At 41.4% G+C, this 15914-nt stretch overlaps 1 protein-coding gene across 5 annotated transcripts in view; it reads right to left on the bottom strand.

Moving 5' to 3' along the window:
- Positions 1-15914, bottom strand: part of LOC128891336 (stAR-related lipid transfer protein 13) — a 360751-nt gene that overhangs the window by 33718 nt on the left and 311119 nt on the right. For all 5 annotated transcript variants that reach the window (XM_054150746.1, XM_054150741.1, XM_054150743.1 and 2 more), the window contains one exon: positions 6185-6345. In XM_054150746.1, coding sequence (XP_054006721.1) covers positions 6185-6345 — 161 coding nt within the window. The remainder of the gene's footprint in view (positions 1-6184; positions 6346-15914) is intronic.

Below are 15914 nucleotides of genomic sequence, written 5' to 3'. Positions count from 1 at the left end.
ATGGAAATGTATATTAATGTTTGGTAAAATGATAATTGTCTTAAATTCTGTGACAACATCTCTTCCTTCGTTTTAAATTTACGTTACTAGAAGACTACCATTATGGTCTTTGTCCGAGATGCCAAGTGTAGTCTGAATTCTCCTTATCTCGAATAATATTTGAACTATTAATCGCGTGTAAAGCAGGATCTCACATGCCTTACTCAACATTTCAGTTAGCAGACTCGACACGAGGCGCAGCAGTATTACTCTTTGTAGCAGAAAACTACTTATTATTCAATCAGAGATCGTAGCACTCCGATAAAACGTTTAATGCATTCGATTAAACGCTATAATTTATTATTTAAATATCATCATGATATTCAAATGGAATCATGCAAGTGAAAGGTGTATTAGTAATATTAATCACGAAAAAAATCTACAGTTGAATAAACATGCTGGGTAAATTTGTCGATATTATCACTTGCAACTACTGCAGCTTACCACTTCACAATTCCTGAATCAAAATCATAAAATCTCTCATCATTTATATAGATTGCTAATCAAGGATTTGAATGCCTTGATTCACAGATTTTTCATTCAAAAATAGTTTGAACAATTGAAACAATATCTTCCTCCCAATATGTTACTAAACACCAAATATGTAATCATTATGTAATAATCATGTAATATTCAATAATTCTGTAGTATCCGCGCCTCCCATACCCAACAATAAGGAGTCAAATAAGAACACGAAACGTAGGGTACGGGATTGGTCGCGTAGGTAAAGCGGTCGACTGTGGATCCGAGGATCGTGGGTTATCGAATCCCCGTGTCTTATTTTTCGTTTAGACTCCTACGTATGGGGGCTCGTCCGGGGTGGGGGGTTACAGCGGCAACTACACCGAAGAGGACCGGCCAGTGACGATGAGTGACGATGAACAACAATGACCAACGAAGGACGGTGTCGTGTTGACGGTGGAGCGGGCAGCAACAGTGAAGCGTCGAGAGAGAAAGAGAGAGGGTAGTACACTCCAGAGAAGGGGCAACTTGAGGTATTGTCGGAGTGGGACTCCCGAAAAGAGGAGAAACGGCGAAAGAGGGCGCGGCGCGCACTGCTGTTGAGACGCAAAACCCGAGTAAACGGACATTCGAGGGCGAATGAATGTCAATTCAGGATAGCCGAGTGTAGTGTCCGCGCCTCCCATACCCAACAATAAGGAGTCAAATAAGAACACGAAACGTAGGGTACGGGATTGGTCGCGTAGGTAAAGCGGTCGATTGTGGATCCGAGGATCGTGGGTTATCGAATCCCCGTGCCTTATTTTTCGTTTAGACTCCTACAATTCATTCAGTCGTTATTGATATCTACCACTTCCGATTGGAAATGGTAACGCCCTAAAAATTCATATCACGTTCGGAGTGTTACTTGTCAGTGATACACACGACACTTAAAGACACAAATTAAACTTATCCGTGTGTCACTTTACCATAATATCGTTCAACCATCACTATCAAAATTAAGCGCATACTTTAAATAGAACATCTTCCGCTTCAAATTTTTTTTTTTTTATTTCACCCACCTAAGGACGCCAACGACAAAAAACCCGCCCGCAAAATCGTTTCGTGTTCCGCAGTTAATACCATAAACGCGGGAACGTGCTTTCTCTCCATCTAGGGAGGCGCGCGCGCACGCACGCGAGCTCGAAAAATGTTCCCGCGCGCGGGGTTTTCTTCTTTTTTTCTTCGACTTCCTTTTCCCTCCTTTCCTTGGACTTCGCGCGAGGCTGCGACATTTTTTATTTATTAAATACACGAGCACGCATAACGCGGGTTAACGTTCGCTTCCGGTGAGAGCCCGCGACAGTTGTCGCAGCTACGCCGCGCGTCTACGCACGTGTGAGCGCGCGCTAATAGCGGGTAAAACGCGCGGCCGTGCGCTGTTTATGGGCATGAAAGTCCTCGATCTCCGCGAAACACGATGATCTATCGATCCACCGGGACAACCGAGCCGACTTCGCGCGCCGCGCGACGAGGAAGAGAACTTTATTACCCGTTCCGCGTGTTTATCGTCAAACTTGGGACAAGTTAACGTGACAAGATCCATAATACATTAACATGACAGGATCAAAAGTGGAAACGTGGCTTCTTAATGAGTATCGAGTTGCGCGTTCCGACTTCGAGCTGGAGGCCACTGGGTCTCGAGATAAATTTAAACGCGGAATAGGTACCTTGGGGTTCCTGCATCGGTAAAATGTTCATACAAGCATATAGATCTCGATCGAAATAAAGGATACAGGAAAAGATATTTTTAGAAAGAATTTTAAAAAAGAAGAATTGTGCAAGTCGGTAGAATAAAGCACAAAGAAAGATAAAACACTGATAATATTTTATAATCAGTGCTTAATAGTGATTACAATCTTTTTGGGTTCGCCAAAAAGTTCGTACCAATTTTTAAGAAAAATTCAAAGGCACATTTGAGTTTTGATATATATTGTATTTATTAAATAACATAGGTACCATTTTGTTCAACAACCTTTCCATCTTTTAAGAAATGTAAATATATGTGAAAATATATTCAGACCTATACCACCTACCAAAAATCGACAAGGGCTTTCCAGAGAACTCAACGTATATATTTCCCTTAAAAATATTTTCAACCACTATCAGTGAAACAAGTTGCAAATAATATCGCAGAATATCCTATCGCGTTAAACGTAAATAAAAAATAATGTAAGCGGATGTGATCCACATCGTTAAAGCGATCACTGTCCGTTAAATCGAAACGGCGCGATCGAAACAATTTACCAGGGAGGATGGACCGAATGATCTATTACTTTGCATCGTCACGGAGATCAAGATTACGCGGATCGATACGCGCATGGTCTTCGTTTGGGTAAAGAAAAAGCTAAAAAGAATAAAAAAGAAACGGCAATCACGATCAATCCCGACGAATTCAATCGGAACAGAGTTCCTCTCCTTTGTGCGATTGTTGCACGAAGCGCGTGAATGAATCAGAGTAATTCCTCGTTCGAGATCGCACGTATCGATCCCCGTGATCTTAATCGCCAGTACTGGAGGCCCGCGGAGGACCGTATAATTGATTCAAGCTGGCAATGAAACGCTTTTAACCGTGATTTGCGATCCGTCCGCGTCGCGCGTGGTCCTCATTGTGCAATTTTTGGAACACTTCCTGTCCGAGCGTCGAATAATGATCCGAGCGGGTAACGAACCGCGAACAATTCTTTTAGATTGATCTTTACGGGTTTCGTGACATCGGAGCGTATCGTTCAGTCGAATTTAACGACGCACACGAGGCACACGGGACGTCGGTCGATTAAACAATCGGGAATAAAAAGGTGTCGGTCATTTCGAGTTAAAAACGACAGGCTGCCATTATTTAATTTCCTCGTCATTCTTCCGCCTCAATATTCGCCGCTGCCGGCTCGCATTGTGACGGACGAGCGGTTTTTTATGAAAGTTTATGAACACGGTCGATTGAATGCAGTCGCGAAATTAAATGAAGTAATTTTATTAGAGGACGCCTCGAAGATTCTCGAGGAAGGAAGAACTTTCGAATGGAGATTCGTTATTTCAATTGATATATGAGGCGTATCGTTTTACGAATGAGGTTTCCCTTTCGGGGCGATCAGCCTCGAAAATACGCGGGGTACAAACCAATTAAGTTTCCTTCTGGCATAACCTATATACAGTAAGTATCCACTTTATTTAGCTAGTTTTCAGGATAATATAATGATTTCTCGTGAAAAAATAAGTCGATGTAAAATAATATTTTCTTTTGGAAAACTTTATTTTACAGACTATCGTCAGCTATTTTACAACTTATTAATGATTTCATATTTTTCACTTATTTTTAGACAAGAAATTACTCCTTAGAATTCGACTTGTAAAAATTCCGATTGATGACATAACAAATTCGAAATTGTGCAAGCACAAAATAGACCGACGCTCAAATATCAAGCACAATCACACTTTAAAGGCTTCTTCAGCTTCGTTCTTCTCGAATCACTCGACGAAAGTGAAGTTAATACCGCGTTGTTGTCTAACGTCGCCTAGAGGCGAGGCAGTGACAGCGTTCGACCGCGCCTAGCAGCACTCTCCACGATAATTAACTTCGGCGTTATCCCGGTCACGTGACAGTCGTTAGTTGTTATTCCATTCGTTTATTCGTCCCCAGGCAAATCGTAAGAATAGCACAGGCAGGTGAGGCCAGCGCATAACAATGACCATACTGAAAACGTGTCATAACTCGTTGAATTCCGACAGCGCGAGCCTGCAATTAGTCGCCGGAGAAAGATTCCAGATAACGAAGTCCACGATGGCTTCAGCGTTTGGCAGAATATGGAGAAAGGAATGGAAAAAGGTACGGCGAAACACCGTTGGAATTTTACTTCGCGAGTTGGAAAACGCTCAAGGGTTAGTCCAAGACTTGGGCAATGCAAATACGTGCGAAAAAGCTGGAGAATTCGCATCGTACCGTTTAATTAACTGGAAATTATACTTTCATTAAAAACTGGTGTTAAAACTGAGAGGAATTTTAAACGTTGAAGAATTGTATAATTCTTCTATTACTGTGCAATTTTGTGATAACTCTGGCATGAATTCCTCTGTTAATTTAGTAACATTAGATACAATTTTCTCTCGCTGGTGGAGAAATGTTACGTTCACTATTTTCTTTCGTTACTGTCGCACAGTTAATAAAATAAAAGGTCACGCCAAGTTGTAATATTAATTTGCAAATGTAGATGAAATATTCCAACTCTGAGAAACTCATGACATTTCTACGTGTGTATATTTACTCTTTTAATTATTTAAGATATTGCAACATGCGAGTGACTATTAAAATCGAGAATATTCGTAGTTAAATTCCCCGACGAAAACCACGTCGTTGCTGTTAAATGTCATCGATATCAACATGGATTTCTATTCGATGTAAATGAAATTATTCCTTCTAGAAAAGGTCAACGAAAAATGTTTACAAACTGCTGCTTGCTAAAAATTCCACGAACAATGACCTGAGCTACCTGCTGAGCAAACTTTTAGGATCCGAGCAAAATATTTGGGATTCCAACAGGTAAAGAAAATCTAGAGATCACTCTGTTGACGCGTAACGAAACCGCAGGATGACAAATCATTTCGGAAGCCGTGTTACAACGATCATCCTCTTCCAAAACGTGAAAAACGAGGTCAGGTTCGAGTAGATGATCTCTGTGAACCGCGGAAGTTCTAGAAGGAACGTGCTTCTTGAAAACCGTGGGATTCCGAGAAGTGTTTAGGTAAAGGGAACCCTTGTCGCGGCGAACCCATACCCGACGTCACCTTGATTTCTGATCTAGACTGGTATTTCCGCCTCGAGATCCTCCATCGGATCTCCAGGCGGCGTCACGTCCCCTGCATAGCTTGAAAAGGGTCTGGCTGGGAAACGAGCAACGTGTACGTTCCAGAAAACGCCTGGAATCCGGCAACGACTGCTCGAAGAAAGTAACGTAACATACCGAACACGATCGTAAATAAACAAACTCGAATAAAGTCTCCTTTTTATTCCGATGCTAAATGTGCACTGGTGAAATAAACTGTATTAATTATACTCTCCTTGCAGGATCACATAAACTTCTCATTTCCAAAGTCTAATTAAGGGCTCGTTGGAATCATTTATAATTGAAAAGAAAGTCCTCACGGGAATTAATATCTGACATAGTATTTATTGTATTTCTTAAAGATATTCTAATGAGAATTCAATCAACTTTATCCCATTCACTGCCAGGCAAATTTAAAAGGTTTTGCCTTGGACTCCAAGACTTAATACAGATATGTAATCTAGGTTACTATTTTGATAATAAAAAGTGATATTAAATTTGTTGTATCAAAAAAGGAAATTTACGATCTTCTTTTCCAATAATTCGTGACACAGGAGGCTATAAACTTATCCCTTGAATAATTGCAATCAATTTGAAGTAGTAGACGTCTCGTAGTTAGCAGCGAATGGGTTAATCGTAGTCTTATGAATTAAGTTTGTATTTCCATGAGCTTTCTTTTCCTGACTTTGCAACTGGGAAATTACGTTAAAGCTTGAATAATCTTCGTGTTAGGTTATGAAATATGTTTTGATTTTCACGAAAATAATGATACAGATTTCCCAGTCGCAGTGTCGAAGTTATTTTAATAAACCATAGCGTCAACTCACGCTTTTGCTGTGGCTGGTGCTGTGCGTGTGATGCGTGTCGATTTTCATGTTTGCGCACCGATTGAGAGCCTGCAGTCGTCGAAACAGACTCTGCAGGGAATCAGCCTCCAAGAAGGGATGGTCCTTGGCTACGCCAGAAACGTCTATCGGGAACTGGTAATCTGTAATCAAAAGAATCAGTTAAAATTAATAGGACTGAATGTATCTCATATAGATACATTCATATAGATTGCATTAATAGGAAAGAAAAATTAAATAAAATTCAAATAAGGCGCCAGGCTTAGAAATAAAAATAGTAAACCAACGACTAAATGTTACATCAGGACGTGTATGCATCGCAGGCATAAATTAAGTCCTCGACAGTCCACTCTGTCAACCGAGACACCAGAAGTATACCGCGCTACGAAATAATTCCCTATAATCATCGACGAACAGAGCAACTGTCTCTGATCAACGATTCTGTATCGGGAGAACCTGTACACCGGATACGCGTGGACGTCAGGCAGCCTAAACGGAACAACGTCTAGCGAAATCAATTAAAAGCTTGCGCGCGCGTGTTACGATCGTTGCTCGTCTCTAATTGAATTTAAACGAATGCTACCGTCTGAAAAATAGACGTGCAACGCCAAGCCTCGACAATGGCCGCCGCGGCCGGGCACTTTATGGGCTCATCGACTTTACGAGGAGATTAATGCCCGCGGGCTAAGTGGACACCGAACCAGGCCCATTCAAGATCTTCGTTCGTGCGCGTCAATGCATTTACTCGGTCGAAAATCAAGTGTCCCTCCTCCACCTCGTTCGGGATACAAACGATCGCGGACGCGATACACGCGTCCCGATTATTTGATTAACGATCCGTGTAAATCATGCCCGGGGGCCATGTCGAAACCCCGATTCTGTTTAGAAGGTAATTCGCTCCTAATGATGCGATTGTGTCCGTTCATCCCCACGATAGAATCTCGATGCGTTTGCAAATAAAACCGCTGATTCGAAGTTTTTTTTTTTGTCTAGCACACATCTGCAAATCGATTTCTCGACGATCAAAAAGATAAGGTCGTCGACGTGTCGATTATTATTGCCGCCGCCTTTCGTGCCGCACCTCGGCGGTTCCAAGAATATCTTGATCCTATAAGCTGTTATGGCAGCGTGTAAACGAAACAATTGTGGAGCCTGACGTAGGTAAAAATTCGAAGAAACGGAAGATGTATGGGTCTGCAAGAGGCTCGCCGCAAAGAATCGCAGGGCAACGAAAAAGGGACACAAAGGAGAGCCTGTGCGACTCTTTCTTTGGAAGTCGACTCTCGCGATCGTGGCCAAAATTTCGATACGTTTTCTCCACGGTTATGGTACGTTATCCTTATCTGCTTTCACCCGAAATATCGCCCGGTTGGGCGCCAAAGGTGACACTATTCTTCGTTCCTCCGAGACCCCGATGACCACCCGTCTTTGTCCTCTTTTGTTTCATCCACGAGCAACGCGAGTACACGGTCGCGGACAACGCGTTGAAGCATCGGATGACCTCCGTCACGACTTGCGCAACGTCGACCCAGATCTTCTGAACCAGATCTCGAGGATCTACGATCTCAGCCGATATAAGTGGAACTTATTTCCTACTAGTCTTCGCACAACTTCACCTGTTTTGTAAAATTTGGACGTTCGTGGTACTATTATGAGACTCCAAGGTGATCGGTGACTTTTTTCTCCATGAATAGTAACTATTTGCGATCTACGCCTTAACCTAGATTGTTCTCTTACACGGTGGAAAAGGTTTTCTTCCATTTGTTCTGACTTCAATCGAAATAATTGAGAAAATTATCGCGATTATCTGCGAGATGTGTTTGTGGGTACAAGGTTTGCTTATTAGTATATATTTTATTATAGGTAGACTAGTGTTTAAAACGGTTTAGGAAAATTACTTTTTGATGGGACTGAAATTCCTGTGGCTTGGAAAGTGTATTGAAGGAGAGAAACCTGGCAGGTTACAGTTAAAACCTTACGAAACTGAAATATCGATGCCGAGCTACTGTTCTGAAAAATATACCGTGAACTGTGAAACTTTATATGGGGTGAAGAATATCTGTCAATATTAATCAGTAAGATCCGATGAGTGAATTGATTACTCGAGATTGGACAAAGCTCTTAAACAGATAAGAGTATCTAAGAACAATTAAAATGTAAGTTATTTACTAGTCAAGTGAAAATCAGAATTTGAATTACAGAATTAAATAATTCTTAATGAAGAAATCATATTTTTCACGTTAAAATACCATTCGATCTCCAGCTGTACTTCACCAGATTGAGTATCTCGACAAACTATTTCTTTCTTTGTTAAACTTCACGTGTAACTTTGAACAACTAAGGCACGAAGAGAAACGCGAGCAATTATGACTTTCTCCATTTATTTTACTTTGTACGAACGAAGTTCAACTCAATCCTTTGCATTCCGTAAAAAAAAAAAAAGACACGTTGATTACAAACTCCTCTATGTAACAAGCGCCAAAAAAACACGATAGAAGTAGCTTCAAATTATATTCTTAACTCTGGGGCAATGATGTGTAAAGCGAAAGAGACTTAAGAGGATAAGCTGTCATGAAACTAACATCCAGGTCCCAGCTAATTAAGTTAGAGATGATAATCGGAATAATAACGCTATTATTTGAATTTTAATGAAGTTCTCTAACGCGTCTCGTCTTTGCTACATTAGTCACTGGGTTTTAATAGAATTATGACGTCGTCAGATGTAACGGTACTTTCTCTATAAAAGTTCGACCCTGCTAGTGGTTGGCAGGCGTTTCGAATATCCTGATTACTTTCGTAACACAAGCTTCTATGGTTGATCAACGAATTAGAATAAGACGCGATTTGTGGCTTATTTACATTAAGTCGGCGACGTGACGCAAACAAGTGTACATGGGTGCTGGAATCACTTTCGATGAACTCATCCGCGCGAAACATCGTTCGAATCAAGAACCGCTATTCCTCTAGGCGACAGGATGTTACGAAATTTGACAATTTTTTAATGATTCCTGGTATGCCTACTATCATTGGATACCCTCGAAGCTTCTAATTTTGAAATGAACTGAGAAAACTCAGTTTAACAGATAATAGAATGAACTAGAATTACTACTTTCTTTTAGATCTTTTCAAGTTCAAATAGAATTTGTGCAAGTTTCCCGAGTAACGGAGTCGACGACCAGAGAAAGGTGTTTACTAAAACACATTCGCAGCGATTATCTGGAATTGTTAACTCCAATTATCCGAGCCGTCCCGTTAATGTTTATTGATTACACTAATAACGCAGGCGAGTAAGTGAAACCCAGCCTCGAATGCTAATTGATACGTTAGTCGAACGGTGCGCTGCTGGGAGCTACGAGGTTTACTCGCGGTATGTTAGTAATTAGTACATCCAGGAAGTGAGCGTAATCGCCAATCGTTAACGTTAATCTACCAATCGCGGGGCAAGAGGTATCGAGCAACGATTTCGTTATGATCAGAGATGCGCTTCGTTTGTCCTCGTTTAATGAAATCGTGTCCTCGTCTGGGCAATAAATGGATAGGTGAAACGGATAATGAGTCGACGTGTTCATTAAATATAACGTAACGAACTGCACCCGACGCGCAGGTTTTTTACGAGCGAAGACTTATCGAGGGCTGTCGTGTATCGATATCAAAGTGTGTCGAATATCCTTCGAGTGTTTATTATTTTTTCAATTACTTATTGCAGACTGTGAAAATAAACTTGCGATTTGTTTTTAATATACAAAACTTCTACGTGTAATTTCATTTCATAGTCAGCAATTATTATTTAAGTGATACTCCAATCGATAGACGAACATTTTAATTCCAAATTATTAAACCGTACATCTTTCAGGAAACTTTCACAATAGGTAAATTATAAAGTTAAGATTGAATGACGATTGCCATATTAATAATCACGAATTCTTATATGTACTTGACACAAAATTTTCATGGAGAAACCGAAGACATACGATGTTTCGATATTCTCGTTGGGAAACGTTCACTGAGAAAGGACGAAGGTTTTTAATCGAAGGATGCAGCTTCCTCGCTGCTTGTTTGAATTTGTTGTAAATAACGCTTTTGATGAAATAAATACCATTACACGAGACGGAGAAAAACGTTCCGTTTTAATGGAGTTTCAATGTAATGTACTTGAGTCGACTCAAAGGTGCATGGAAGCTGATCGTCGATTCGCTAGGTGTGACAAACGTATCGGGTGTCTGGAAAGCTGATACATCGAAAACACGCATCATCGCGATTGCTCATCGCTTTACGCAACGAGATTTTTTTTCATCGTCCGATGAACATCGATCAACTCACAATCCTGTACTTCGCCGAAAGCATTGGCACACATGTGCCACATGCTGAAAGACCTTTCTCTAAAAAAAGTAGAAATCGATTTCGTTGAAGATTCGATTTATGGCTGCGAAATCGACGAATCGAGATGAAACAAAATTCGAACGTAACGTCAATACTGGCTTTACACGTTGATTATTTTTATTATGTACCACTCGAATAAAATTTGGACAACTTTGTGTTAAGAAATAAAGCAAAATGGAATAGTTCAATTGAATAATCGATTATTCGAGTAAAATCGTGGCCTTCTCAACAGTCCACGTGATATTTTTCGCATCGGCTAGATCGTGAGTCATCGATCGATCGCTAAATCGGTGGTATTGAGAGGTTGTGACGATGGTAACTTAATTAACTATCGATCCTCTTAGTGAACACGTGTGACCAAGAAAGTGGGTCATCGAGATTGCACAGCGGGGATGATCAATATAAATCTTCGGTACCGCGAGTTGGATTTATCACTGGAACTGTTGCAGCCTTTATAGCGTCAGCCCGTGTGTGTCCCTCGATCTTTAGATCTCGTGATCTCTTGATCCTTCCACCCAGCCATTTATCGGTTCGCAACAGCCCGAGTGATCTATGGAAGGATCCATGCGATCCTCGAGGACGCGAGAGAACGCGTTGTTTCTTCGCGAGAAGAGCAGAGCGATCCAACGATCGATTTATTCTGTTAATAACCGTATTAACGCGAGAAACATATTTGAATCTATAATTTTCAGTTGGAAAATATACACTGTGTACGTAAATATAGTAGGTACTTTCACTTTTTACTAATATTCTTCATCTACTATTTTCTGCTATTTTCATCATTTAATTTCTATGGAGTATTATTGTTTTGAATAAAAGAATTAATGCCATATTTCGAGATATCTTCAGTATCCTTTTCGACAATGCTTCAAATTTAAATTTATGTATTTATACTCTCCTGACAGTACATGAGTATTTTTACGGCAGTTGTTATACAGACAGGTTTCATACTTTAGAGATCGTCAAAATAAAAAGGTTACCTGTTGATTGCAGCGATATATCACAGGGAATTGAAGGATACTATTCGTTTTTCTGGCACGGGATGAGTTGCAAATATATTCAGCACCGCGTACGAATATGCTAAATATAATGGTAGAGTACTTCAGTCTCTAGGGAGGTTAAAAAGTAGTACAGCTAAAGATAGAAGTATGGTCGATAAAAACTGTCTGTTATACACGCAATACTCCTTTTCTATTTCCATATCCCAACCTTCATTTAACTCCGTACAGTTTCGAATTTCACGAGGTTCAATTATTTTAAAAATAACTTAAAATTCATGCAGAAAACCAATTTGGTAGAAAGACTATACACGAATAAACGTGTTGGTAATAAATGCCTGAGCCAAATGAGTAAAGCAATAGTAATTACAAAGTTTTAAATTAAAATTATTGGTCCGTTGACAATGTTAATAAAAGTAGAAATAACTTATGGATAATAAAAAAATCAAGATCATTCTATTATGATATTTAAAGTTATTATGTACTATATACGAAGAAAACCTCGAATTTTTTCACAGTATAATTAAAATACTCTTAAAGGTTAAATAATTTATTTTATCGGATAGATATTTTACTATCACGAATAAATGTTGTATTTTTAATTTTGTTAAACATCACATGGCCTACACCAGTGTTAGCCACCACGATGATTCCAACGCATACCATGCGAACTATTGGCGCCACTAGTCCACTCGCTCGCCGTGCCCTGAACCCGTTTTCAGTCCTTTCCTATTCAATCACCTGTCTGCCATACAACTACCGTCACACGGTAGCTAGGACTGAAATAATCGAAACCGAGACCTTGCTACAGGACCTCGTCCATCAATCCTCCTCGTGACTGGATCCATCTTGGCATCCTTCCGCACGGGAAACGGAAACCACGTGGAACGCGCACGTAACGTCGGAATATGTATATCGCACGGTTGTATCGCTATCGTATTTATAACGCAGCTTGCGTCGGTCGACTCGGGTTCAACTGGGTCAATTAGCTACTATTCATAGTGCTCTTCGATCGCGAGAACCTGACTGTGAGTTATGATCCGCCTTGTATCGTGCGCTTATATGCGCGAATAGAAGTTCGTCGATGTTCGTGGCGGAGAGGGAACGCGTGCGTCCTAGGCGACGTTTGTTTTACCGCGTACCAGAGAACCGGTGCAACGAGCGTGCAACCAGGTACCTACGTCACGAGAGCGTGCATCGGTGCAACAACGACGGCGGCGGAGGAACAGTCGGATTTTCTCACGCGATCGTTTCTAACCGACGCTCCTGGATCATCGATTGGTTTCGTCTGTTGATTCGAGCGAGCCGCAGACTCGTTCTTGGAATTATCATGTTTCGAGCGGATATCGCGACGACGCCAGAGAACCACGGTTTGGATTGCACCGAGCAAAACGGTTCGGCCATTTCGACGCCTTGATGTATCGTCGAACGGTAGTGGCTTGGGCTACCAGTCGTTCACCCTGGAATTGCACGCTATCTAAGCTGGCCGAAGCAGAGTCCACTGCTGGAGCTACTCGCCTTTCGAGGGTTTCTTCTGTTTTAGCGATAATGATGTGTTGGAGTGATCGTGGTCGTGGTGGAGCAGAAAGAAATAATTGGACAGTTTCGAAGCAGGAAGTTTTGATAATATTTTCGAGTATGCTTTAGGGGTATTTTTGAGAAGTTGCGTTTAAACTCATTTCGTATGTAGTAAAACCTTGAATTTTTTACTCCACATTTTACTCTGTTCTCCCTTTTTTTACTTTCTTTATAATACAAGTTTCCAGTCTTGGTTAAGTTTTTTTGTAGTGTCTATCATTTCTAGTGTCGTCTAAATTTATTTTCAAATAAATGAATTCTTGATGTCATACTTCATTAAAGCACAACCATCGAAGGTTCCGCAATATTGCCATATTAATTTCCTAAACTCCCACAGTCTTCTCCGAACAATGCATCCAAACTTAAATCTCTAGGATAATCCAATGAAAAATGAAAAATCGGCTCCTCAGTTTGAAGTCACCAAAGTACCCACCCCTCTTCCTCTTCAAACCTACTAACGGTGTATCTTGTCAGATGCGAATACGTCGAATCGACCAACAGTCGTAAAATATCCGAGCCAATGGCTGTTTCGAGGGGCCCTGGATAAGAATGCCAGATAACCGATCGCGGACTTGAATTCGTTCCTGAAATCGTAACGTTCCTGAAAGCGCTCGCTCTACCGATCGTCTAAAAATAGTTGCCGCGTTTCGTAACTTTTTACCACGCGGCCGAAGTGTGCAAAACATTCCTGCGGTTAAGGTACAGCCTTTTATTTAGAAACTTACGCCATTCTTTCCTCTGCATTTGGCATCTGGGTTGTTGCAACACACGCTGCACCGTGTCTTGTCCAGCTGCGCCGCGGCGTGCATGTCTCTCGGTAGCAACAGCGGCGGCAAGCCGTTTATTTACATATTGATTACGCTTGAAAATAAATTGGCACGAGGATCCCGAAGAACCAGCGGGGAAAACGCGTCAGCGAGGAAAGAATTCGATAATCCGCGGGCGGTTTATACCTCAAAGGTATTCCGTGTTGGAGATCATCGACGTCTATTCGCTTTTTTATGTTGAAGCCGGTGAGTCTGAATCGTTTCGATAAGAAATCGACTGCTTTGTCAACTGCATTTTTTTTTGTTGGCACAATTCAACCATTATTTATCCGTGAATAACTACTTACTTACTTCCTTATTCTTTAGAATTATAGAACCATTACGAATATTTTCTCTTGTTCCATCCTCTTCGCTAACCACAACTACGTTATTGTAAACCTATTCCTCAGAACATTCCATGACGAATACCTTTTGCTCTCAATTCACCTATAATTGGACGTCACGTTTAGATTTCATGGACTCCCAAAATCGGCCTGGCAAATTTGAATTTCGCGTGACACATAATTACCGAGAAACACACGCGTTCCCAGCGGAACGACTGATTTTATCACTGCCAGTGTCCATCTTTAACGAACGCCGACCGAAAACGAACAGACGGGGCGGAATACCGCGGAAGCGATTACCACGGGCTCGTCCAGCGCGCCATTTATAAATATTAATATCGGCAATTGGTCGTTCCAGGGGCATCGCGAAACGAGAAGGGCTGCGCCGATTCTGCGGTTAGGGTAGAACCTGTTATTTAGTAACTTGCGCCATACCTTCTCCCGCTTTTGGCATCTGGGTCGCTGCAATACAGCGCGGTGTCGCCTGTCCAGCTGCATTGCAAAGGACATGTTTATGCGTGCCTCGACCCGAGCCAACGGTCAGCTCCACTGACTCACCGTGCGAAACTAATGTCGCACGGGCGTGTTTCTAACAACTCAAGCCGGACGACGTCCCCGTGGACGTTCAGTAAAATCGAGTTGGGTACTTCTGTGCTATGCGCGCGAGAGTGTTCTCGCGGTTATACCAGCGGGTTGATTTTTGCACGGTGCGACGTTAACCTTGGAAGATTGCATCACGCCACGAGGACGTTTGTTACCTGCCGCGGAGGAATGAATGGCGCGAGGGAACGAGTGTGTAAGCATAGTTGAGCGTTAAACTGTTTAGAATTACTCTGTGCTCCGAAATGAAGGAGAGACGAAGGTTTGGAATTTTTGTTTGAAATTTTTCATTTGAGTAACAGAAGTATAAGTGGCATGAACTTTTAGGACGATACACGCATCCGCGAAAATTTGTAACTGTTTCTTTTTTTAATTTCTTGGACGCAGAATACTCCAAGATATCGAGAAATGCGAACGATCAAAGTGGTTAAGTGAAATTTAGACTGGTAACATTGGGATAAACCTAGCTCAAAAGCTTGAGTTACCGTATCAAATGATTCTGATTTAAAATCCAATCATTCTGACGGATCGAGGGGCTCTCCAGAATTTGGACAGGGGAGAAATTGGTAACAGAAGCACGGTCGGAGATGTGGCGTGTGCAGAACGTTTCCCTGCCCGCAGAGGATATTTCGGGAGGACTTACAAATGCCTTGTCGGTGAGTTGTAGTGATTTTGAGTGACGGGTCCTGCGTCACGCCCATTCGATTTTCGATGCTTGTCCAAAGTGAAGTGGGTCGAATGACACAATTCACACACAGTTACACAAGTTACACAATTCTCATTATATTGCATCGACTTCCCATCTAATCATAAATTCTAAAACTCAATTTAGTTGTGAATCCAAGTAAAAATTGGTTAAATTATATTCCACTGCCTCACTGCTCCCCTTTGAGAACACTCTGCACTAAAAGTTCAAATATAAGAACCAACCGAGACGAAGTTGAAGCTTAGTTCCAAATTCGTCGATAGAAAACCGGCCTCCACCTAATCGTTCGCTCGTTCCGTT

This window comes from Hylaeus anthracinus, unplaced genomic scaffold (assembly GCF_026225885.1).
Source record: "Hylaeus anthracinus isolate JK02 unplaced genomic scaffold, UHH_iyHylAnth1.0_haploid 12001, whole genome shotgun sequence".
Taxonomy (NCBI): domain Eukaryota; kingdom Metazoa; phylum Arthropoda; class Insecta; order Hymenoptera; family Colletidae; genus Hylaeus; species Hylaeus anthracinus.
This window is presented reverse-complemented; position numbering and strand designations above follow the sequence as displayed.